At 30.4% G+C, this 24,789-nt stretch overlaps 1 protein-coding gene across 2 annotated transcripts in view; it reads right to left on the bottom strand.

Moving 5' to 3' along the window:
* Positions 1-1,069: 1,069 nt before the first annotated feature.
* LOC147809425 (fatty-acid amide hydrolase 2-like) overlaps positions 1,070-24,789 on the bottom strand; it is a 29,443-nt gene continuing 5,723 nt past the window's right edge. The window contains exons 1-8 of one of the 2 annotated variants that reach the window (XM_087164095.1): positions 23,880-24,017; positions 16,746-16,928; positions 14,762-14,981; positions 10,029-10,238; positions 8,397-8,516; positions 5,896-6,053; positions 4,605-4,697; positions 1,070-2,194 (exon numbers count right to left, since the gene is read on the bottom strand). In XM_087164095.1, the coding sequence (XP_087020221.1) occupies positions 1,610-2,194; positions 4,605-4,697; positions 5,896-6,053; positions 8,397-8,516; positions 10,029-10,238; positions 14,762-14,981; positions 16,746-16,928; positions 23,880-23,888 (1,578 nt within the window). In that variant the 5' untranslated portion in view covers positions 23,889-24,017 and the 3' untranslated portion in view covers positions 1,070-1,609. Of the gene's footprint in view, positions 2,195-4,604; positions 4,698-5,895; positions 6,054-8,396; positions 8,517-10,028; positions 10,239-14,761; positions 14,982-16,745; positions 16,929-23,879; positions 24,018-24,789 lie in introns of those variants that run through there. The other variant, XM_087164094.1, reaches the window with a different exon arrangement.

A 24,789-nucleotide genomic window follows, 5' to 3' on the forward strand; every position in this document is an offset into this window, starting at 1 on the left:
TTGCATAAAAACTGTTACTTGTAAAGAGAAACTGATTGAAGATTTGATATCAGATCAGTTTAAAAATTTCATGCAACAGAAAAAAATTACATTTCAGTATTATTGTTTCAATTCAAAACTTTTTTAATGTTCCAAGTGACGAAGCATATAACTGTGTCAACCAACCGCAGAATATTGACAATTCTCACAATATTCTTAAAAATTCTAACGAATGAAAAGTCAATTTGCATTAAAAAAAAGTAGAATTCAGAAATACAGGGTTGCCGATTTTTAACACTTTGTGAGAAATGTTTTCCTAGTGGTAGCAAAGTTTATGTTTTGATATTTATTTATTAAATTTGGTGAGTCATTTTCGGCAACACTACATGCGGGTTTTTCAAAAGTTCTTATGAAAAGCCGCTCCTTTTCCAGTTCATTTGAGGTGAGGCTTTTAAAATGTCAACAAAATAACACAAAATTCTTAAAGCTATAGTTTTTGATTTTCTGCCACTCTAGAAAATATTTTGCAGAAAGCGTAGCAATTGGCAGCCTTGGTAATATGAGGAAAGTGCACATAAATTAGTTTTGATTAATTTAATTAAGTATTTTATAGTGACGTCAGATCAGTCATTTATAAATAGGCATTACTTTTTTTAACTGTTAACTGCCTTAAGACAAGCAATATTTACAGTCCGTAGGCAGTTTATTGCATATCTTTCAGCTGTTATGGCTGCTGGATAAATTCTGTGCCAAGTCTTATAGCATGTAACATACTATATAAATTTATTAAGACAGTGTATAAGCATTTAAAATTCAAAGCAAAGGGTTCTTGTGTAAAATAGTTGAAGAATTTTTGGCAAAACCAAAACAAGTAATGCCAACCAACAAGAATTTTCGCTAATACTGTAATAACTATAATAATTAGAATAACTGTAAACTAAATACATGGTTATTCTTTAAAGGTTATTCATTGAAATAGCTATAGTATGCTATAATATAATAAATTTAAAGTATTTTGTGTTTAGTTATTTTTGCTAATAAAATGTACGCTAATTGTAAACCGTACGTTTTAAATCATTAACTTCAATACTTTAAAAAAAAATATATCTTTCTTTTATTCCCATTAAATATGCATTGGTTACAATCAGAAACGATTAGGCGTCAATTTGGCATATTGGCTTACATTTTAGTTTACATCATTTTATAACAGAAACTGTAACTAAAACACAAATATATTCACTGTTAAATAATGAATTGCCAGTTATACAATTTTAAATGTTAAATTCAAATTAATAATTGCCTATTTAGACATAACCAGGTCAAGTAAAATCCATCCATCATGTATTTTGAATGATTCACTTGGTTTTCTCAATTTGTAAATGTAGTTGATTTAATAAAGTTTTTGAATTGTGAATTTAATTTTATATTTTGACATTAACATGGATAGGAGGTGAATACTTATTTTATTCAAGCATTTTTTGTAATAATAATAGCAGTTGAATCGAAAATTTCCGACAATTAACCATGTTTCAAAGCTTAAAAGGAATCCATTATTAATATGATCCGTTGAGACATTGTATTGTTTGTTGAAGTTCTTGTATGAAAAATTTGATAGTTCATGATAGTCTATTTACACACTAACTGGACAAGGAGAAATCCAACCATTAAACACTTGATCTAATTCAAGAGCTGTGGCTATAGTTAGGTGGTCACCATAAGGTCTACTGATGGCCTGTATTCCTATAGGAAGGCCATTGCACAAACCAGCTGGTATTTGAGTTGATGGAAATCCTAAAATGCTAAATATTGACGTATATCCAATGTTTTTATATTTGGGTATAGTCATTAAATAATGGGGTGGTGTTTCACGGTGAGTTGGCATTAGAAAGATGGAGTCTCCTTGGAGAATGTCTTCGAATTTACTTTTAAGATCGTCGTATTTCTTAAGGCATTTGAAGTAGAAGTCATCTTTGTCTCGTCTATCTACCATGGCGAAATAAATAGCAGGTAAAGTGTGTGGTGAGCAGTGGAATACATTCTTAATCGCTTCCCAATATAAGTTTATGTGGCCATAAATGCCGGCTATCAAAGACTTGAATGATGGTGATCCAGCTTCTAGTAATTTACATTCCCACATTTGCATGGCGTATTTCATTTCACTTAAGTTAACTTTAACTGCTCTGACTCCGTACTGTTCTTCAAAGTGTTTAACAGCCTAAAAAAATAAATAAAAAATTAATTGATTGTAGATAATGAATAGTTTTTAAAATATTGATTAGCATAACAAAAATTAAATTGAATGAAGAAAATATATTGCAAGTTCAAGTGCTTGAAACTTAATAAAAGACTTAAAAATTAAATGTAAGTAGATGCAGGTAATGTATTGTATTTAAAATGTTTGACAACTTAGAAACAAAACAAAAATTTAATTAAATGGAGAAAATATATTGTTTATTTAAAATGTTTGTAATCCTAATAATACACCATGAAATTTATTTGTATAAAGTTAAGATATTATTCTTTAAAATGTTTATCAACCTAAAAATAAAACATAAACTTAATTGAATGAAGAAAATATAAGGCTATTCAAAATGTTTGGCAGCCTGGAAAGAAAAACAAAAATCTAATTAAATGAAGAAAATATAATGTTATTCAAAATGTTAGCAGAGCCTAGAAAGAAAACAAAACTTAATTGAACGAAGAAAATAAAGTGTTATTAAAGCGTTTAGCAGCCTAGAACTAAAACAAACGTTTAATTGAATGAAGAAATGTTTTGTTACTTAAAACTATTGAGGCCTAAAAGCAAAACATAATCTAAAATTTATCTAGCTATTAAAAATACAAAAAAATTGTTCAAATATTTCTCGAAAACATAATTTTAAGGTGTCAAAATTTTAAAGTGCTATAAATTTTGAAATTGTTCAGTTGAAAAAGAAACGAATCATCTTTGAACTATTTTTTTATTTAATAACCGTCGTTGAACAGCTGACCCAATTTTTGGGTTTACGACTACTAATGTTCAACTCCGCAGCCTTGTAATTTTGAACCCAATCAAGAAAACAAGGGAACTCCTGGATCAAGTATTGGGAGAAATTCACATTCGTGGAGGAATTTTTGATAGAACTATGGATGGAGGATATTTCACGTCAGCACTGAGTCAGCAATTATGAAGGATCTGTAGAAATAAATGAATATTTGGCATACAAAAAATGTTAAGTCGCCAATTTCAGGCATTGGTAGAAAGGCGTCACTAGAGGACCGTGCAGCTTGAAAGTAATCCCTTGCGTGAATCTGCAGTTTTGTACAATGAGACAAATGTGACCCAAAAAATTATAAAATAAATAAAGTGTGGAGGCCACTTTTTTAAGTCATTCATTGCATAAAATTATTAGTGCCGTATAGTAAATCTAATTCAAAAATAATTAAATAATAAAAAAGTCGTAGCAAGATTTTTTTCCTGATATAGATCCCTCTAAGGAAAACTATTATTTTCAAACTATATTTCTTATACTTTGTAAGATGAGTTGCATAATTATAAATAAAAAGTTCGTGAAATCGTTTAAAATATTCCCTAGATTTGGAGAAATATGCCAATAGTATCTATGCAACATTAAAAGGCTTAATTTTTGACCATGACTAAACTATAGTGACAATATTTCCCATATTGTGCCTATCCCCGATATTTTAATGGTCTAAAATTAGAAAATACGTCGAAAAAAAGTTGCGTTTATACAAAAAAATACGATTTTAATTCTATTTTAGTAAATAGTTGCACCAATTAATTAGTAGATAGAACTCTTCAGATCATTTAGGTTCACACGATGTAAATAAAAATTCGAGCATTAAAAGAAGTGTTATTTTAGGAGGAATCTTTTATTAGTAGAGTACAAAAAATAGAAAAAATTCATGTAATTTTTGTTATTATTACAGTTATGGTTTTTATAGTTTCTTTCAAATAGTGTGGTTCTTTTCAATTAGTGTACAATTCATTCGATGTAATTACAAAGCTTCAGTCATTATTTAAAATTTTTTGCTTTCCAAAAATGGCTAAAATTCGTCGATATATTCGTCGGCTCGTTTTATTTTTAAGTTTTTAAAATGCCAATTTCATGATCACAAAACTTAAATGAATATTTAAATGTAGCGATGCCAGTTTTATTAATTCCCTCGCTTAGTGCTAAGCAATGCATATTTTTACGGATTTTCTTTTTTACTTTCGATTAACATGACTACTTTGCTTTTTGCAAGCTATCATGTCTTCATTATTTTTTTACGCTTATTTGCTTCTAAGCAAACTTCATTTTCAAAAACTGACGTTCAGAAATAAATAAGATTTGGTTTCTGATTTGTCAGTGCATAAGCAAAAAGCAAGTCTTTTATTTATTTATTTATCTAGTCGTTTATTTGTTAATTTACAAAAAGTAGAAGAAGAAAACAACATTCCAACTGTAAATTAAATTAGTTTATTAATACGAGAGAAAAAGTGGAATAAGTCATGCGAAAAAAATGGAATAAGATAAGTATTACAAAATAATCATGTAATTTTTTAATTAAAGAAGTAAAAATGATTGTTTTTCTTACCATAAAATAATCTAGATAAGAAAGGTTTAAAAAAAATTACTAACTTTTTTAATAGACTCTTTGACTTCTGGAATTGCTCCTGTTAGTAGACCAGGTATTTCTTCCATGTAATAAAATTTCACTCTACAAAAATCAATCTGAAAATACAACACAATTTAGTTTGTTAATTAAGTTAATTTTAGTTACTTAATGGCCAATAGCCATGAATTTCTAATTCATACAAATATAAATAGATTTGTCTTATTATACATTTAATTATGTTATCAAAAAAAGTAACAATATACAACATTGTAAACTAATTTTTACACAGTGCAATATATTTGTACATTGGCTATCTGTAAGATAAATTATGCCAGCTTTTTTCGCTTTAGTCTCATAAAATATTTTTGCAGAATTAATTTACATGCTTTACTTACTTTATTTGAGTTGATTTGATTGCAAATTTTCTAGACTTACATTTATGAACGAGGATTTTTTGTAATGATGATTTGAAGATAATGCGTGTATGATATCATTACAAGTTTGATCGGAGAACAAGTGGTGGTAGAAATTACATGGTCTCTACACCACACTCCTCAACCAATCGTGAAAATTTCGCGGGAGTGCATCCCAAATCACTGAGAAACACAAGGAGAAAAAGCAATTTATTCGTCTACCAGGACAGGGCAAGCACTTGCTCAATCCATGAATGAACTCTAAAACAAATACCGATCAATATAGGATAGAAATGCTGACTTTAAATTACTTATAGATCTATAAATTAAATTTTATGCAACTAAAAACCTCCATTAATTGCACAAAATTGTGTCCCAAATATGAATTTTCATATTTTAAAAATCATGAAACATTAACTTAAATGTGTAAAGCATAAACGCATTGGTACTATAGGTAACATTAATATTGACATCAGTTTTACAATTTCTGATAACTGTTAAAGACTCCATGCATTTTTATAATTTTATAACCGTCGTTGAACAGCAGACCCAATTGTTGGGTTTACGACTATTAATGTTCAACTACGTAGCCTTGTAATTTTAAACCCAATCCAGAAAACAAGAGAACTAACTCCTGGATCAAGTATTGGAAGAAATTTGCCTTCTTGGGGGACTTTTGGATGGAACTAACCCGCATTTGCCTTACATGGAGAGGAAGACCACGAGAACCTCCCACAGTTAACCTGACGGCAAAGGAACTCTAACACATGATCCGTCTACCACTAAGGATATTTCACCTCAGCACTGTGGTTGGTGCAAGCTGGATGCGGAATTCGTATCGACTGGGATTCGAACCAGGTTCACCGCATTAGACTCCATATATTGATTGAATTTTACTTACTTTATCATTCCATCGAACATTTTCATGGTTGTTTGCCAAAACTCTAGTCAGCAACGGCAAATCTTCGGCATAACGGCACATTGGCCCTGTGCTGATGAACTGACCAAAACATTCAGTTTCTGGTGGTTCTTGAAATGCTAATTTATTCGAAACAATTCCTGTGTAGGTAAAAAAAAATTATATTATTATGACTGAATACTAATGTTTTGAAAATCATTCGACTTAAAGCGAAATGGAATTAAAAAAAAAGGCCAAAAAATAAATGCAATTTTAAGGAATATTTTACAGAAAAATAAGAATATTTTTTTAGAGGAAAAAATTAAATTCTTCCTTTTATTTTTTTTTGCACAATTGAGATATTCTAAAAAAACTGTCTTTTACAAAAGGATATTTTAAAAAATATTTATGTTTTAAAAAAAAAAACAGTGTTACAGTAATATGAAGAAAGGGTACTTTTTGACCCATCGGGTGAAAGGAAATAAATTTTTTTAAAAATATTTTTTTTAAATTTAATTTTAACTTAAAATAAAATGGTTGTCACTACTCAAAAAATTAAATAATGAAATTTACTTGCGCTTGTATTACTTGCCTAGAAGAAAATTTGTCGCGCAAAACAAAATCTCACAATGACGAAAAATATTCGTGATAGCTAAGTCTATGGGGAACGTAATTTAGTTAAGGTGAAATTTAGTGTATATACATTATCTATAAGGGAGTGGAATATCGCAAAGTATAATCTATCCAAATTATAATCTCACACAAAAATAAAGAAAAAAATGCTGTACAAAATATCTCATATATGAAATACTATAGTAGTACTAATTTTAATTTCAATTATATTTTTATACATGATTTCTCGCCTACGTAAGATTTTTTTCATGTGAGACGTTGCAACAGAAAAATTTTCTACTCCTGAGATGATTTCTACTGGAGAGTTATTTACGTAAAATTATAGTAATGTTAAAATTTTTGCTCGTGAAATTCTGTCTACCGAAAAGATTATGTTACGAGATTTTGTCACCTCGAGATTTTGCCGACTTTGTGCCCACAGAACTAGATCCAAGTCAAAATGAGATACACTCAATTCGAAATGAAGAAGACCGCTGATAAAAAAACCACCTGATTCATAACACCATAGTTAGTTGGTTAGTTACAAACAAGATAACGTTACAGCTACAAGGCAAGTATTAATTACATTTCTCATTAATTTACAAGAATTCACTTGTTATGAGATGATCGCCCTAAATCGATTCGTGGTATATAATCGATTACGAGATTCGATTACGTATCGTATAATCGATACGTATTCATATTTGACGCTTTAGGCTTACTCGAAAGGAAAGAACAGTTGCCATGTTTCAACAGCCAATCAAGATCGATACCCACAATGACGTCGCTTGCAGGTATCTAATTGCAATTATGCAAGATTCCATTCTGCGAGATTCAGTGTCCGTTACGTTTTTAGGGAGTTTTCCAATCTAAATAATCTTTGAAACCCAAAGTACACTGTTGTTATTATATTCCGGCTAGAAGTGAACAAATGGAGTAATGCTTAATATAGAATTACGTAACAACAGTTTCAAAAATTCGCTTACACGTTTAACCATTATATTGGCCATATTATGTCTTACCACATGAAACCATTAACTTTGAGCCATAACACGGTGCAAATTTTTAGCATCCTAATAAGGTGTTATATTAAATCAATCATGTTACCGTTCAAGCTGAACTATTGTATTCTGTACACCAGATAAAGTAGTACCATTATATGTTTTAACTTAGATTATAATTTCATCATATTAAGTTTAAAGATAATACAGACACTATTTTGGTCTAATACACTCCGAAATTTCCAATAGGAAATTATTAAAACATTGCAACTATTTGGAGTGTTATGTAAGAACTGTGCGAGTAGCGCATCATTTGCCATCAAGTTCATGCCTTTCGACATCTAATTTATATTCCTAGTGTTTTATATAGTTAATAGCATGAATTATGAAATAAATTAATTGTTGTTTGCTTGAACTAATTTTTAGACAGTTTTAACAGTAACAGTCCAAAAATTACACCAAACGCATACTAATAATTTTTGAACTAAAAAGAAGAATTTCGAAATGTTAACGCAACAGTTTTGACAAAATTTAATAATAATAAAAAAAGAAACGACAACGGAAGTCAGAATTTCTATGACTGTTATATGAGGACCGGAGAACATTCGTCGGATATCTAGTATGATCTTACATACGTAGTATGTCCCAACTTGTGTACAAATACAAGTAGAGTTTGCATTTTTCGTTGGGGCATACTATGAAAAATCATACTTGATAGCAGACGAATGTTCTCCACTTCTAAACCGTCGTTAAATTTTTGACGAATTTCATTAGTGCGTTTTTATTTAGTTTTGGCTCAACAGTTGCGTTTACATTGCGTTAGAGGTTAGTTCGTAATCTTTACTACTTTTTGCTTACTGCGCTAAAACCTATTTCTCCATTGTTACTTACCTCTTGTTGGTTTGTGTCCATAAATTCCACAAAAAGAAGCTGGAATTCGAATGCTGCCAGCAAGGTCATTTCCAATGCCAATAACAGCACCCGCTGAAGTTATAAGGGATCCTTCTCCTCCTACAAGTTCATGTAAAAATATTATTTAACAAGAATTTCAAGTAGAAAATATTTTTATCAATCACTAATCAACAACCAATCACAAGTTTGTAGTAAATCCTCAGTTTGGTATCTCGTTTTGTAGTAATTAATTTTACATTTCACAGGAGTTAAACCAACATATTTTGAGGAACTAATCTCGTAGTTTTATTTAAAATTTTGAGATCCAAAAATCTTGTTCTCGATCATGTGGTTCTTTGCAAAAGAAGAAAACTGTAGAACTAGTAACTGTACTTTTTAAATCACTATAAAGTGTCGCTCGAACGTAAAGTCAGCAAGAAATGGATGAAGCCAATTGACAATTGAACCGCTTTTACTGTGGCATTGTTACACTGTTGCAGGAATTACTGTTCGGTGTTTTTAAAACCAAAAGCAGTAGCTAAAATTGAAAGAGAGCCATTAGCAATATTTAGATAAATTATGATGCATTTTTGTCATTTCGATACTGTTGCAATACCTGTTGTTGTCCAACTTCGGGGAAAAAATTATGTGAAAAAAATTTGTAATTTGACATTTTTCCCCAAAAAACATTTCATTGAAAAATATTCATAATAAAAAAAATTAACTGACAGCATGATAATGTATAAACTTCATTAGTTTCAAAAACCGACATGTTTTTAGATGGTAAAGCCGACACGTTTCAAGCATTCGGATATCGGTACCCATTCTCTAAACCCACCAGGCTTGAATGAGAATCTTAAGAATGGGGGACTGTTTTCGAGTGTTCAAAACATATCGACTTTTTCCATCTTAATAATTTTTACAGTTTATTAAGTTTTTGCGTGGTCAAGCACATCTTTCGACTTTAGTTTATTGGGATTATTCACACTGGTTATTATAAATAAAGGAAAGACTACAAAAATAGCGACAACTCTCCCAAAAATTAGCCTATTTCAATGAAATTTGAATATATTGTCAAATAAGAGTTGCTAAGTAAATCTCCATTATGTTAACTAACGGTGCTGCAATGAAATGACATCTGCAATGATCATGAGTGGCATATTTTATATGAAGCCTGTAAATTTTGCTGCGTTTTTGAAATTAGAAATTTGAGATAACCAATTTAAAGCAATAGTCTTAAGGCATCATTTGTTCGAAGAAATGTGATGGAGATCTATTGGAAGACGAGAGGAAGAACAAAGTCAGATAGAAGTGGCCAGAAATGTGAGTCCATCTGTGGTTTATAGACTTAGGCAATAATTTCTTACCACAGGTTCACATAAAGAAGGTTCAGCCAAGAACTACCAAATTCTAATTTCTGCAACATAATAGCTGTCTTTTTACGTTGTTTTATACATTATTATGTGATCTATAACGTGTGCCAATTTCATTAAACTCTATGGGTAGCTTTTTGAGTTTCAGCCCTTTTCGTGATTTTTTTCCTTGATTTATGATAACGAGTGCGTTTCATGTCTAATAATTTGTTTCATGCAATTGCGAGCAAATTGGATGAAATTAAAAGTAATTTCATACCAGAACTGCCACCAACTGTTCTTGCATTGTCATATGGATTCTTCGTCATACCATAAACATGATTGGCACTTTCCCACCACATACAAGATTCTGGAATATTTGTGATAGTCAAGGGTATAGCGCCAGCTTTTCTGTACAAAGCAGCAGCGTCAGAGTCCTTTTCAGCTCTACGAGTCTTGAAGCATACCATCCCAAGAGTAATTAGAAGATCTAGTGGGAATAGAATTAAAAATATTAGTCTAAATGTTAGAGAATAAATAAAGAGGTATATAGTGTTTTGAATGGATGAAGGAAGTATTCAACACTTTGAATGATTGACGGTGGCATGTAATGTTTTGAATGGATGAAGAGGCGTGTAACACTTTGAATAGATGAAGGAGGCATGTCTTACTTTGAATGGATGAAGTAGGTATGAGACAATTTGAGTGGTTGTAAAAACATGTGATACTTTGAATGGATGAAGGAGGCGTGTAATGTTTTGAATGAATGAAGGGGGCGTGTAATAGTTTGTACGGATGGAGGTAGTATGTAACTCTTTAAGTGGTTAAGGGAAGCATGTAATACTTTGAATGGATGAAGGAAGTATGTAACACTTTAAAAACGGAACGATTTATTGTTAAAGAAATATATATTATTGAGTTGGTATGTATTAAAAATGTTGAGTTCTTGTTATGAAAAATATTCATTTAATGCCATATATACAACAGGACAGAGATCAGCGACTTTTCTTAAAATTAAAAAGTTTTGTTCGATGTGTTAAAATTTTTTTTAAAGGGCCAAAAATAAGTACATCTACAGGTAACATTAGAAACATAATACTAAGGCTATTTGTACTTAGGCATGCACTTATAGCGAAACCAAAATCCTTTCAACGTAATAACAGAACATATAATTTAATGTATTTAATGCATTCTAGTTTCTGCCCTTTGTTGGGAGTAAAGAAAAAGATCCGCTTTCTTATTGTTTGATTGAATAATGTTAAAAAAAAGTACTAAATGTATTACGACATGCATTTACTTCGAAGAAACTTGATAAACATAGTAAAATTTTTTCATATTTCATTTTTAAAAAACAAACTTGAAAATTGGTTTTATATTGTAACAAACAATCGCTTACAAAAATAAAACCATTCCAAATTTTTGACTATTTATTGTTCTTTTTGTAATATGTTACACTGAAGAAAAGATATTCAATACTCATTCATTTTTTTTAATATTAGGATTTATTTATTCAAATGAAAAAAAACAATAAAGAAATCAGGGCTCGAAAAAACTCAGAAATTCTACCCGTCCCCGAGGACGGCTTGTCCAACAATGTACCCGTCCTCCTTTGAAACTAACCCGTTGCTTCTAAATAAATGAAAATATAATTTTCTCTTATTTATTACAAACATTTATATAAATTGCACAATGAATTAGTAGTTACTAGGATTACATTATACAGTAATAAAAGAAATACTAGGTAACTAATAGTAAAACCTAGTATTTCTATTATGAAATAATTTATTTCTATGATGAAATAATTTAAATAACAAAGGTTAAGTTATCTGTCAATTATCATGTCAATTTAACCGATGGTACTGCGTTTTTTAAATGAATCAAATATGACGTTTGCCAGTTCCACAATCAAGCCAATGATTTACAGAGGTTTCTGCATAGAATTCTGAAAGAGGTTTTCCATTTAGGTAGATGTTCATAAATGCGTTTAACGCTTCTTGTTTAAGACCAGTAAGTAATGTGTTGTTTTGTACGTTCATACAGACACAGAAAACATCAATTCCACTATGCGCAACATGTTGCTGTATTTCGAGATTAGAGGGTCATTTTAGAAGTGAGGCGCTAGACTCTTGTAAGATAACAAAAATTGAAAATGTATCACGGACATTAACGGGAAAATGGCCGTCCGCGCGGACGCTGGATTCGAGAAATTTGTTGTCCGCGGGAAATTTTTGACCGCCGAGGACGGGCGGACGGGCGGTTTTTCGAGCCCTGAAAGAAATTAAATTTATTAAATGCAAAATAAATGGTACGCGTTTGTTTTAATAGTGAGCTTTGAATTAGTTGTCGAATAATTCTATTCGAAAGCCCTTTCTTTCAATTTTTTTAAAACACTTTAACCTTATCGAAACTAATAACATAAAGAAAATGATTGTCAATTTATAACGCTTTATTGACCACACAAGGACAGGTTAATCTTTTTTGCTTTAAGTAATAAAGTTAGTTACTCATAATCTAAACAACAAATGAGAACTATACACATTAACTATAAGTGTAAATAACATGTTTCAGTTAAACTTTAAAACACTCGTGAAAAAAATAATTAGCTTTTTTTAAAAACATTTTTTACTTTTGACCTACATAAATCCTGATGCGTGAGGCTTTGAGAAAAGAGAAAGGTAATGAACACCAGCAAATTATCGGTCATTTTAATTGCTTCATTGTATGAATGAATTACAGGCTTGTTGATTGAATTTCTTGAGGACAAGGTTAAAATTTCCTCTTGAAGGTTGGTTGATGTTGTAATTTTGATCAATTACCAAATTGAATTATATTACTCATTAGTTATCAATTACTTTAAGATATAGTTGTTACTTATGTCTTTCTCAAAAGATGTTTGTATATTTAAAAATGAAAACTTAGGGCTCTATAGTGATAGGCCAAACGATTTTCAAGGTAACATTTCGACATCAAACAATATTATTTCTAGAGTTCTATTATTTCTAGTTCTTGAGTATTATCTTATATAGGTACTTTAAGACAATGCTCCCCAAACATTTTTATGATCGGGGACCGGTCAAAGTTTGATAATCTTACCTCTTCTCGTAAGGGGAAAGACGTTGATTGTTTATATTTTAGATTCTTTTGATTTTATAATTTTAATTTATTGCATTTAAGCATGCCTTCAAAATAAAATAACAGTTACGTACGCTGGATAGGTGATATGCCTCAACTCCCGACTAACCTCTCTCGTCCATGGAAAGTCATATGAATCAGAGAGAAACACACTACAGTAAATAAAATAGAAATAAGTTAATGTTCCTTGGGCGGTCTGGTACCTTTTGATCCACGAACCAGCACCGGTCCGCTGCCCGTGGTTTGGAGATCGTTACTTAAAAGTATCTGAAATTTCCACTGGTTAAATAGTACGTGGTTTACATGGAGCCCATGGTTTACATGGAAATCGTGCTTTTTTTATTTTTTATTTATTTATTTTTTATTTTTTAAAAATTAAGAATGCTTTTTAAGAGGACGCCATACAGTAAGAGAAATACTTCGTGCCCAATTCAGTTTCACATAGTTTGAAAATTCAAAGTGCAGAAAAAAGGGAATTTAGATTAACCAAGAGTAAACCAAAAAGCTTCTAAAGCTAAAGAATATTATTTAAAATATAAAAATGCAAATATTGTTGATAAGATTGTGGTAGGATTAATATCCCATTGCAAGCTTTCCGCAAATTGTTCGCCTCTTGATATTTTGAGAAAATTTTTCAGCAATGGGATGCCTGCAAGTGACGTAGAATGAGTATTTCGATCCTGATTGGTTGTTGAAACGTGGCATTTGCTTACGCGGCATTTGCATCGAAACTGTTCTCTCTATTTCGACTGAGCCAAGTCCGTCAAGTATCATTTCTGTTAAGTGACACATTCCATATTCTTTCACAAAGATTTTAATTTTTTCACTATATCTATCTTATTTAGCACAAAGACAAGCACGAAACCACGTGGAACATAGATAAACTAATTATGCATCCAAGTTGTCAGGAACACAAAACAAAAAGATATCACGGTTACAATAAAATGCATAAACAAATAATAAATTTAAATTCAGTAAGAGACGTTGGCGAGAAATAATTATATTTTAACAAATTCGATGTGCTGTAAGGTGCTGTATTAAATTAATTTCACTCTGATTAATATTCTAAACTATATAAAGAAACATAGCTCGGCTTTAACACGCCATCTTGTTGATGAACGATTAGCTGGTGCCGAACACACATTTTTCAATACTTTAAATTTTAAATTAAAGATGTAAGTGAAAGAGAAATCGCCATGAGGGATTGCTGCTCTGATAATTTCATGAAAATAACAGAAATGTTAAATAAATAACGGATTATTAATTGAATATGAAATTAATTAGCGATTTCGAAAAACATTAGTAGTTAAAAAAACATTCCTACTTCTCAATCTTTCTCATGTACCCTACCTCCTGTGAAAGTTTGTCGTAACATTGCTTCTGACAACAAGAAAAACATTTTCGAAAACAATTTTCCTTTCTAGTATATTCAATTTATTAAAATATATTACTTGATTTATACGAGAACTTTCGCTGTGCCTGTAGATTCTTAAAATATTTAAGTGCATATGATATGTTATTAAGCGGAAATAGAACAAACTTTTAATTAATTTTAATACTTAATTGAAATTTCAGTTTTTATGTTCACATATTTATCTATTAAAATTTCGCGTGCCTGCTATGTCTATGAATTTGTTCGTTCGTATGTTTTTGTTTCAAATAATTTCCATCATTAGCTCTTTGAAATACGCTGAATAATTGAAAAAAAAATCATATGTTTTTCTTTTAAACTTAATATTAGCTTAATAAATATGGATAGATAAACAAAAGCCTTTTTTTCCGAGTATCAAAATGGTGCTCAAATTTAACAAACCAATCACAATGAGTAGCTTTTTAATAAATTTACTGGCTTGGATATCTATTAAAATAATTTTGATTTACCTTTGACTCCAATGGCTTCTTTACATGAAAATGGTACTCCTAAAAGTGGGGTGTCTTTTGCTATGTCATTCACTGATTTCTCTGAAGTGGAAAGAAATTCATCCACTGCTTGAGCTTCTTTTAGTGCTTCATCGTATCTTTCGTCCACAACTGCATTTATGAACGGATGAATTTGTTTTGATCGTTCGATGTAAACTTTCATAACTTCTTCACATGATAACTGAAAAAAAATCTATCCATTTTAATCTTTTTAACAACAATTGCTTATAGTAAATATTCAATAAAGAGTTAAATTGGTGAATGGCAAAATATAAATTGGAGAAGTTTGTTAAAACCTTTTATGACAATTGGTTACTGAAGGGATTTAAATCGAAATTACAAGTTAAAGTAGAAGTTAATTTTAACTGTATTCATGATGTAAATAATTTACAAAGCGGAATAAATTGACTGCAAAAAAATTTACAGACTGGAACTTAGAGTAGAAACTTAACTTAGAGTAGAAACTAATTTTTAATAAAATCCCTGAAATAAAGTTAGTTTACTGGAAGTAATATTGTTCAAAATGGTATATAAGCTAATGTATATTCGGCATCTATCTTTAATAAATATTTTACTCTGCGAAATAAAATTCGTTAAATGCAAAATGAGTTAAGCCTAAATTGAATAAAATAGATTTGAAACGCATTTTATCCTGATTTGCTCCTCTTGGTCAGTGTGGTTTTTCTTGTTCTGTTTTTTTTAAAAATCTTTTTTTCTCTCTCGGCTACTGTGGTTTTTAGTTTTGTTTCCTACCCCTTTCTGTTCTTCGTTGGCACTTTTACGTTTTATATTTTAAATCACTTTTATTTCTTTTCATTCTCGCCTGGCAACTCTTGAAAATGGGTGTCTGTTTTCGAGCGATTGAAACATGTCGACAATTATTTCTAATTTGCAAATTTTTGAAGCGAATGAAGCTTTTAATCAAGTCAAAACTAAATATTAAAGATTCGAGCTTTTTATTCCGTTACAAAACAATTATATTTTCTCATAAAATAAGAGATTTTTTAAGTTGTGAGTTCGATAAACGAATTGTGAATAGTTTTTCATGAAATCTGTCCGTGATAATTATTCTAGAAACTAAAATACCTCAGTTTATATTAAAATTCAACTAATATAAGTAATCAACTAATAAATTATATCGGAGATTAAACTTTATGACAACTAATATTTGTATATATTCTCTAATGGTAAAAAGAAATTGTTCGAAATGAAATTATACAAATTACAATCGATGGAATTAATCTGTTTGAACTAAAGAATTGGGTACTTGCAACTGGAGAAGAAGACTGATACATGGTCACCTGACCTATGACCTCAGCGCCAGCTGATCGTTTACAAACAAAATGGCGTGTTAAAGTCAAATGGCGTGCTAAGTTTCTCCACAAAATTTAGAATATTAGTTAATGTGAAGTTGATCAAATGCATCGCTGTATCGCACATCTTATTTATTGAAATATAATTTTTTTTCGTCTGCGTCTTTTACTTAACTTAGATTTATCATTTGTTATGCATTTTATAGTAAAGGTGATAGATTTTTGTTTTGTGTACCTGGGAACCTCGATGCATAATAAGTTTGTTATTATTCTACGTGGTTTCATGCTTGTTTTGTGTTAAGTAAACTGAAATATAGTAGACGGAACATAAGTATTTATTAAACATAAAGCATGACTGAAAAAGAATAATGTATTTTTCAGTTGTTTTAAAAGTGAATAGTTAGTGTATGTTTATGCGACCCTACTATTCCTGGTTTTGCAAATATAGAATGTGTCGCTTAAGAGAATTGACACACGACAGTCTTGGCTAACTCGAAATGGAATGGAACGAACAGTTGATAACGTAAACAAATGCCACATTTCAGCAACCAATCAGGATCGAGATACCCACATGGCGTCGCTTGCAGGTATCTCATTCAAAATTAAAGCTCTTATACAGCAAAAAATTTTACCTGTTTTCGACGAATTTTTTCTGCTAGTTTTGCGGCTGGCATAAGAAGAATTTTATTGTCAATTGGAGGTAGGACTTTTGTTTTACCCATGAAGATTTGGTAAATAAAATCCAAGACATAATCTGATATAGGCCATGTCAGAGTCAGTATGACTCTCACGAAGTCTGACCAAAACTGAACTATCTAGAATTAGAAAAAAGAAGAAAATATATGTTTTAGAAGCATTTAAAAACATTTTATCATCTTAAGACATGTAGGCAGTAGCACATAAATATGTAAGATACAATATTCGGAACTTCAGTCATAAGAATTTTTATTCACTTATTTCCAGAGAGAAAACTAATTTTTTTACAAGAATGGATAAATAATCAATATTTAAAGCAAAAAAATAAAATGAAAAAACATTTATGAAAAAGGCATTTAAAATTTCCACGGCTTTCGTACCAATTGGAACTATTTTAAGTTTATAAACAAAAATGACCCCCCAAAAAGATTTCTCAAAATTGAGCAAACATTTTTCGAAATAGATCTGAAACTAATGTAATTGAATTTAAAAACCCCAAATTCTAATTATTGAGAATAGTAACTCGCTCAAATATGATGTTGTAATGTATATGCTGTTTAAATTTTGAGCATAATACTGCTCTCAATAATGAGAGCATGGAGTTTTCAAAATCGATTATATTTGCCTTGGAGCTATTTTTTTTTGAGAAACCTTTTGTTTCAGTGCACACAGTTAGATTTTTTACTCCAAAACTGCGGTAAAAAATCGGTAACAAACTTTTTATCCAAATGAGCAAACAGTTTATAGTTAGGAACGTTTATTCACCTTCTTTGAAACCGATTACAATAGGTATGGTTAAAAAAACCTTGAATTCAAAATTATACGGTTTTGCAATTATTTACAACTAGCATGGTTTTGAAACGGTAGAAATGAAGTTTATTTGGATATTGGAGTTCTGTTACGTTAGGCAATGATTAATGGAGTTAGGAGGAGTTAGTGGTTAAGTTATGTTTTGTCCTGTTGAAAAGAAAAATTTGTAAGACGGACCACTCTTTCAAAAAAAGAGTTGATTTATTTTTATTAATTTTAATTATCGCTAAATGCGATTTCAAAGTTTTATTTTTAATTAGACGGAGCTACATGAGAGCCGTCTGTTATTGTGGAAGTTACAAAATCTTCTGCCGGTGTTGGCGCTGACGCTCATGCGCGCCAACACCTGTGAACCATGGAATGCTGTCTAATTAGTTCGCCTGGTGGTGCCATCTATTGTGAGAGATAAGAAATACAAGACATTTTTGTGTTAAGCAGTTCTGGTGTGCTGTCACCTATGCATGAATGAAAGTTTCGTTTTTCAATAGTCTAGAGTATCCAGTTGACGAGGGCAGGACACTGTAAAGTCCTTTGATGTTGAAGGAATGGAGGAAATATTGTGGTATTAAATCTGGTATTCGAACCCCCGTTCAACCGGTCTTAAGATTGACAGATTAGTCCTCTCGGCTGAAGTATGCACTGAACTGCAAGGAATTAAGTGACTTCACAAGGTATTCACTTTCTTATTACTCTACGTCAGTGTTTCCCAAAGTGTGGTACGCGTTCCCCCATGGGAACGGGAACAGTTTAGCTGGGGTACGCGTTCTTATGCGAAATATCTTACAACAAACGAAAATTTCAGAAAATTTTATTTGGAAACAAAGCTAGCCATGAAAATTTACCATTACGCATTTTTCTATTGGCTATTTTTTGCAGAGTTAACAGTTAATAATTAGTGGGGTCAACAGCCAGTTGAGATTTTTAACTTTTGTGCAATTTTTTATAGTAAAAAACGCATTCATTTTTTAATTAGTGGTACACAGCGTTACGAAAAATTTAGAAAAGGTACACAAAAGTCATAAGTTTAGGAAACACTGCTCTACGTTTATTAGATATTGGATATTTGCATATTAATTCTTAATCTTTATCACATGGGTTAGCCTCCAGTTTTCAATAGTCAATAAACGACTTTTCTCACAGTTACCATCTTTTTTATAGTTATTTGTCTTTTTCGGTTGAATATCGTAAAATAACAATTAAATTAATTGTTTTTTAACTATTTTTTTCTCAGAAATTTCTAACTGTGCAGAGTGACTTGCATGATATATTTTACTATAACAGTAAATAATTTTAACAGTAATATATTACAGTATATATAACAGTAATATATTTTACTATAACAGTAAATAGTTTTTGAACTCGAACGTCAATTTTTTTATTTCATCGTAATCCTTGTACACTTTTCTACACGCCATCGTAATTTCAGATTTTTAAGGATTGCAGTTTTTGCGCAGCGAAGCAAAATGAAAAGTTAAGTTGTACCCTCTAAACAGCGGTTCATAAGATTTCCTACAGAGAAGTTTTCTTGCATATATTTTTATTTATTTATTACCTCACGAGATATTTGGTAGAAACTTGGACAAGACAGTACACATAGAATTTTTTTTAAAAAATATTATGTCCATTTTTATTTAGGATCTAATATTGTTTATATTGTTAGGATCAAAATATTGTTTATTTTGCAAATATTTTTTAAAATGGTATTTTTTCAATTAAAGGCTATGGAACTACACTATTTGGAAGAAAGTGACGGGACACGACACTATAACGACATAAACCCATATTTATTAAAATTAATAGGAGGTAGGGCCTCCTTTGGCTGCGATCATAGCTGCAACCCTTCTGGACATGCTTTCCACTAAATTAACCATAGTGGCAAGAGGAATTTCCTTCAAAATGTTTAACAGGAAGTTTCATAGTTCATGCTTGCTTTTGGGGAGTGGGGTGCAGACTCTCAACCGACGGTTCAATTCGTCCCAGAGATGTTCAATTGGGTTAAGATCAGGGCTCTGCACCGGCCACTCCATGCGTTTAACGTTGTTGTTCACATACATATCAAGAGTCCTCCTTGCAACTTGGGATCTTGCGTTGTCGTCTTGATACAAGCAATCATCCATACCGTACATTGCCCGCATGGTAGGAAGGACATGGTTGTCGAGAATATCACAGTATCCATCGGCATTCATCATACCATCAACCTTCACCAGTGGGCCAGCGCCATACCAGGAGAAACAGGCCCATACCATCAATCCTCCTCCACCAAACTTTACAGTTGTCGCGTCACTTTCTTCCAGATAGTGTAGTTTTAACACGGGATTTCAAAAACTATTCTTCTTGTCAATGTTAAATGGATATCCTAAAAATTGTTGGGATTAAGCGTGCTTAATCCATTGTTATTACTCATGGCGGGATTTTTTATTACAGTATTAGTTTCTTATCGATTTTCCTTTTTGTTCTTGTTTGTAGTTTCATTTGATTAATTTTATTGCATTTTTTGTCTTTCTAGGCACATAAAGTAAATCAAAGACATTTTATTGCTTTTATTTTAGTAGTTTGTTAATTGTTAATAACGAGCAGCGATAAACAGTCATTTTGTCGGACTAGGGTTCGATCCCCAGTGAAGGCTTGATGCCCACCCTGCTACAAATAAAATAGTTGCAGATAGTCTAAAAAGTAAATGTGGCTTGTACGCAATGCTGACAATGTTACTTCAATCATGTTGTTGGAGGGGAACTTTATCTTTCATGAGCACCTGGCCCACAATGGTCTGTTGCTGAAATACTTTACTTTATCTCAAAATATTATAATTGAAGTTTATACAAGAAGAAAAAACATAGAGTCAAAATTACTAGAATATGGCAATATTTACCGCATTTCTTGCAGTAGGGGAACACCAAAATATACCGGCACCCAGGAAGAATCATTCGTAAAATTAATTTTATCGTAAAATCCCTTTTCACCCTTAAAATTTTATTCCGAATATTTTACAGTAATAATTATTTACCTATAGTGATTCAGTGATTTTACAATAAATAGCATTTCCTCAACAGCCCGTTGTGGGCCAATGCTATTTGTTTCTTGCTATATGGGAACACCAGAATGCTCGGTAAATTTTAATGGGGCGTTTTGGTAATTAATTTGGTAAAAATATGGTCTATACAAAGCGATAAAATTATCAAATGCGATTATTTGATCATGATATCGTAGTGCAGGGCATAAAAATAATTTATTTGGTTAGATTTTATATTCAATTTGGTACATTTTACTAAATTTGTGGTTATAAGAACTATAATTTTAAAAACCAGAATTTCTGGAAAACCATTACCATATGAACGGAAAAATTACCAAATGAGTTTTTTAAATACCTCATATTTTGCTATTACTTACCAGAAATAGGTTTCTTATATCATAAATGTCACTACTATTTATTACGGTAATTTGACCAAAATTTGTTTCTCCGTGTGCAACAATTGTTAGAGCAAGAAAATTTAGGCTTCTTCCAAGACTATTTTCCCAGAGTAGCAATGAAAAAGAATTTTTTAAAAAGAAAATGCATGTTTATTGGCAAATTTTACTAAAAAAACAAGTTTTCCATAAAATATTCAATTATCAAGTGTTTCTTTAAGTAAACTCAAAGCAAAAATTAAAGCAAATCTTCACTTCACTTAAATTTTAACTATTTGATACTTCTTTTCCTCTGATTTGCACCAGAAATTTCAAGATAAATTATAAATTTTGTCAATATTTAGTTTTTTATAAGTTCCCAGAAAAAAAATTCAACTATTACTTTATCCACTTTAAAATTATTATTAATATTTCTTTAGAATTATAGCATGAATTTTGTGTCTTAATTTCATGAAAATTGGGAAAGAGAATGTAAAAAAGAATGAATCAACTTAAAACTAAGAAGAAATGCTATTTTCTTAAAAATATTTTCTGTTGCTTTGTTAATACAACTCACAATACAAATGATAATATAAACGTATCTAATTAGTTTTAATTCTTAAAGGTTCGGAAGTATTTCAAGTTTTCCGGCGAGGTAAAATTATGATAATTAATTTTGATTAGATGACTAGTAAACTTTAAATTAATTGTTAATATGACAACAATAAGAGGGATAAAAATAATAAATTAATTTTTGCCGCCTTATAGGTCACATTGGACCATATAAGTTAAAGTGCATGCCGCTCATATAACATCATCGGTCTCTCAAGAGTTAAGTATTTATTTCAATGAATCGCCGAAAAAGGTAAAACAATATCGATAATATATAGTTTTAAATGAAAAAACACTAAACACAATAAAGTCGCTTTCTATTCAATTTCTACATTTTAAGATAAAAATAATAAAATAGATGTTATAACATTACATTAAGCATTTTTAGTTTCTATTGACTAAATCAGTTTTTCCCATTTTTTTTATTCGAACCCTAAATGATCGAGTTTTTTTTGGCGACACCAAGGCATAAAAAATGTTCATTAGTGGTGAATACACTGTAAAAAATTACGGATCAAATAACAGTAAAAAGTACCGGAACCCTGAATAAATCATTCGTAAAATTAACTTTATCGTAAAATTCAGTTTCGCCGTTAAACTTTTGTTCCGTATATTTTGCAGCAATAATTATTTAACTTCAGTGATTTCACAATGAATAGTATTTCCGGAACAGCCCGTTGTGGGCCAGGGGAATCATGGAGGTTAAGGTACCAATAGCATGATTGTGGCAATGTGGTCAGCTCTGGTCAAACCACCTTTACTTCCCAGACAGGCTTGTACCCATCGATCTAAAGCTGAGTGGACTTAAAGCCGCCTCTGGGGATCGAACCCCAGTTCGTCACAATGACAGTTCAGTGCTTTAACTAAACAGCTATCGTAACTACTATAAATATTGTAAAAATTACGGTATATCAGCTTTTTTCTCGTAAAATTTATCGGCATTCTGGGTACCGATACATTTTACCGTAATTTTATCCGGAATTTTTTACAGTGTACACTAAACAAAAAAAAAAAAAAAAGATTTTTAAACTATTTTATGTGAGGAATGAGATATTTAATATTATTAATTTGGTGTTGGTGCATGCATATTCTGAACATGAATACAATAAGCCAAATTTTAGCTTTGAAAAAAGATCTTTTTATAAAAGTTGAGAATAGTTATAAGAGAAGTGTTATTTATTCTCGAATTTAGTTATTTTATTTTGAATTGAAAAGTTTGAAAAAAATATATATTGAATTTTTTTATGAATACATATCCTTTCAATATTTTATTCTATCTATTTTTGTTGAATAAAATATATTTTGTTTAAATTTAGCTGTTTTTTTTCATTGTCATTTTATATAAATAAGTTCATATATAGGCAACTGAAACTAAGTATTATTGATTGAATCTAAATACAATTATTATTAGTTAAAAAATCCAAACTTTCGGAACCTAAATCCTAACCTGTAATCCTAGGGTTCCACGGAACTCCTTTCATACGGTTAAAATGACCAACAGAATGAATCATGGAACTCTTAAAAAATATTCAATATTTTATTATTATTTTTTATATTGCGTTGTTTTACAAAGATAATAGAAAAAGAATCTGAGCTTCATTAGCGTAACAATAATATTAAAGCAATTCTTGCTAAAATGAGGAAAATAAGTTAATCATAACCCATCGAATCGGTTAAATAAGTTCATATAAACAACTGAAACTAAGGATTATTGATTGAATCTAAATATGATTATTATTGATTAAAAAATCCTAACTTTTGGAACCTAAATCCTAACCTGTAATCCTAGGGTTCCACGGAACTCCTATCATACGGTTAAAGTGGCCAACAGAATGAATCATGGAACTCTTGAAAAAATTCAATATTTTTTTTTATTTTTTACATTGCGTTGTTATAGCGTTCTTAGCTTAACAATAATATTAAAACATTTCTAACTAAAATGAGAAAAATTTATATTGTAACCTAATGTGAAATATTTTAAGTGTTTAAATAAATAAATTATTCCTTCTTTTTCCATTCAAATAATAACAAAATATAATATTTCTATACTATCAAAATCACTAGAATGGATTAGAAAACTTACAAATTTCAAACGTTTTCAAAATTATTTTTCATATATTGATATGTTTTAATATTTTACTGTAAAAAGTTAATTGGAAAAAGAAACTAAACATACCTAGATTAATAATAACACTAAATAAAATTACAATGAAATATCAAACATAGCGATAAAGTCTTTTCTATTTTTTGAATGAACTTCTTACCTTTGCCATGCTACAAAAAATGTTCTTACTATTGTAGTTAGCTTCATTTGAAGTACAATGTTACTGCTAAACAAGGATTGATTCGCGTTTTTGCCGTTCATTGAGAAAGACATATTTTACAACAATTTAACAAATGACCTACGGTTAAAGTTAACGGTGTGTCGTAAGAGGAACTCTAATTGTATATTTGGAATCAGGTATTCGCAAACACAGTAGTGTCAGTAATTGTGAAACATCGCGTGAAGTTGAATACTGTGACAGGTGTTTTCCTTCTTTTGATTTCCATTTTTGTCTTTTTTTCGATCATTAAAGTCAAGTTTTTTAAGGTTATTACTCGGCCAATCTACGGAAAGTGCGAACACGTTTGGAAAATTCAATAATTCTACAGGCTATTTTTTTTTTGTTGCATAAATTGATTATACACTTAAAAAAAGGAAAAAAAAAAATTCAGAACAAGTTTTTTTGTTTGATGTATACTTTACTGAACTAATTAAATCCTTTTTTTAAAATTAGTTTTTCAAAGTGACAAAAATGTAACTTTTATGTAAGCGAACCAAATCGTTCCTACACTTTTGAATTCATTATCGACTTATAAGGATATTTATTTCTTACTGTTAACGATATTATTCTTATTTATAACGATCTGGCTAAGACGATATTTTTATCCTCTTTAATAAATTGTTGCTAAAACGGACTTTAGTTGTACTTTAATGTTAATAATATTTTAAAAAGAAAATGGCCGTTAAGTCAAGATTAAACATTTTATTGATAAAAAAAAAAATATAAATGCGAAAAAAAGAACAACTTATATCCTTGCAAGAGAATCAAGTCGTTTTGAGTTAAGTTTTTATTTAAATTAAACAGATTTATAAGTTTTCAATGTAATTTTTGAGCATCACGTGCAAGGATG

This window comes from Parasteatoda tepidariorum, chromosome 5 (assembly GCF_982258835.1).
Source record: "Parasteatoda tepidariorum strain Cologne lab strain chromosome 5, Ptep-v5.0, whole genome shotgun sequence".
NCBI classification, from domain to species: Eukaryota; Metazoa; Arthropoda; class Arachnida; order Araneae; family Theridiidae; genus Parasteatoda; species Parasteatoda tepidariorum.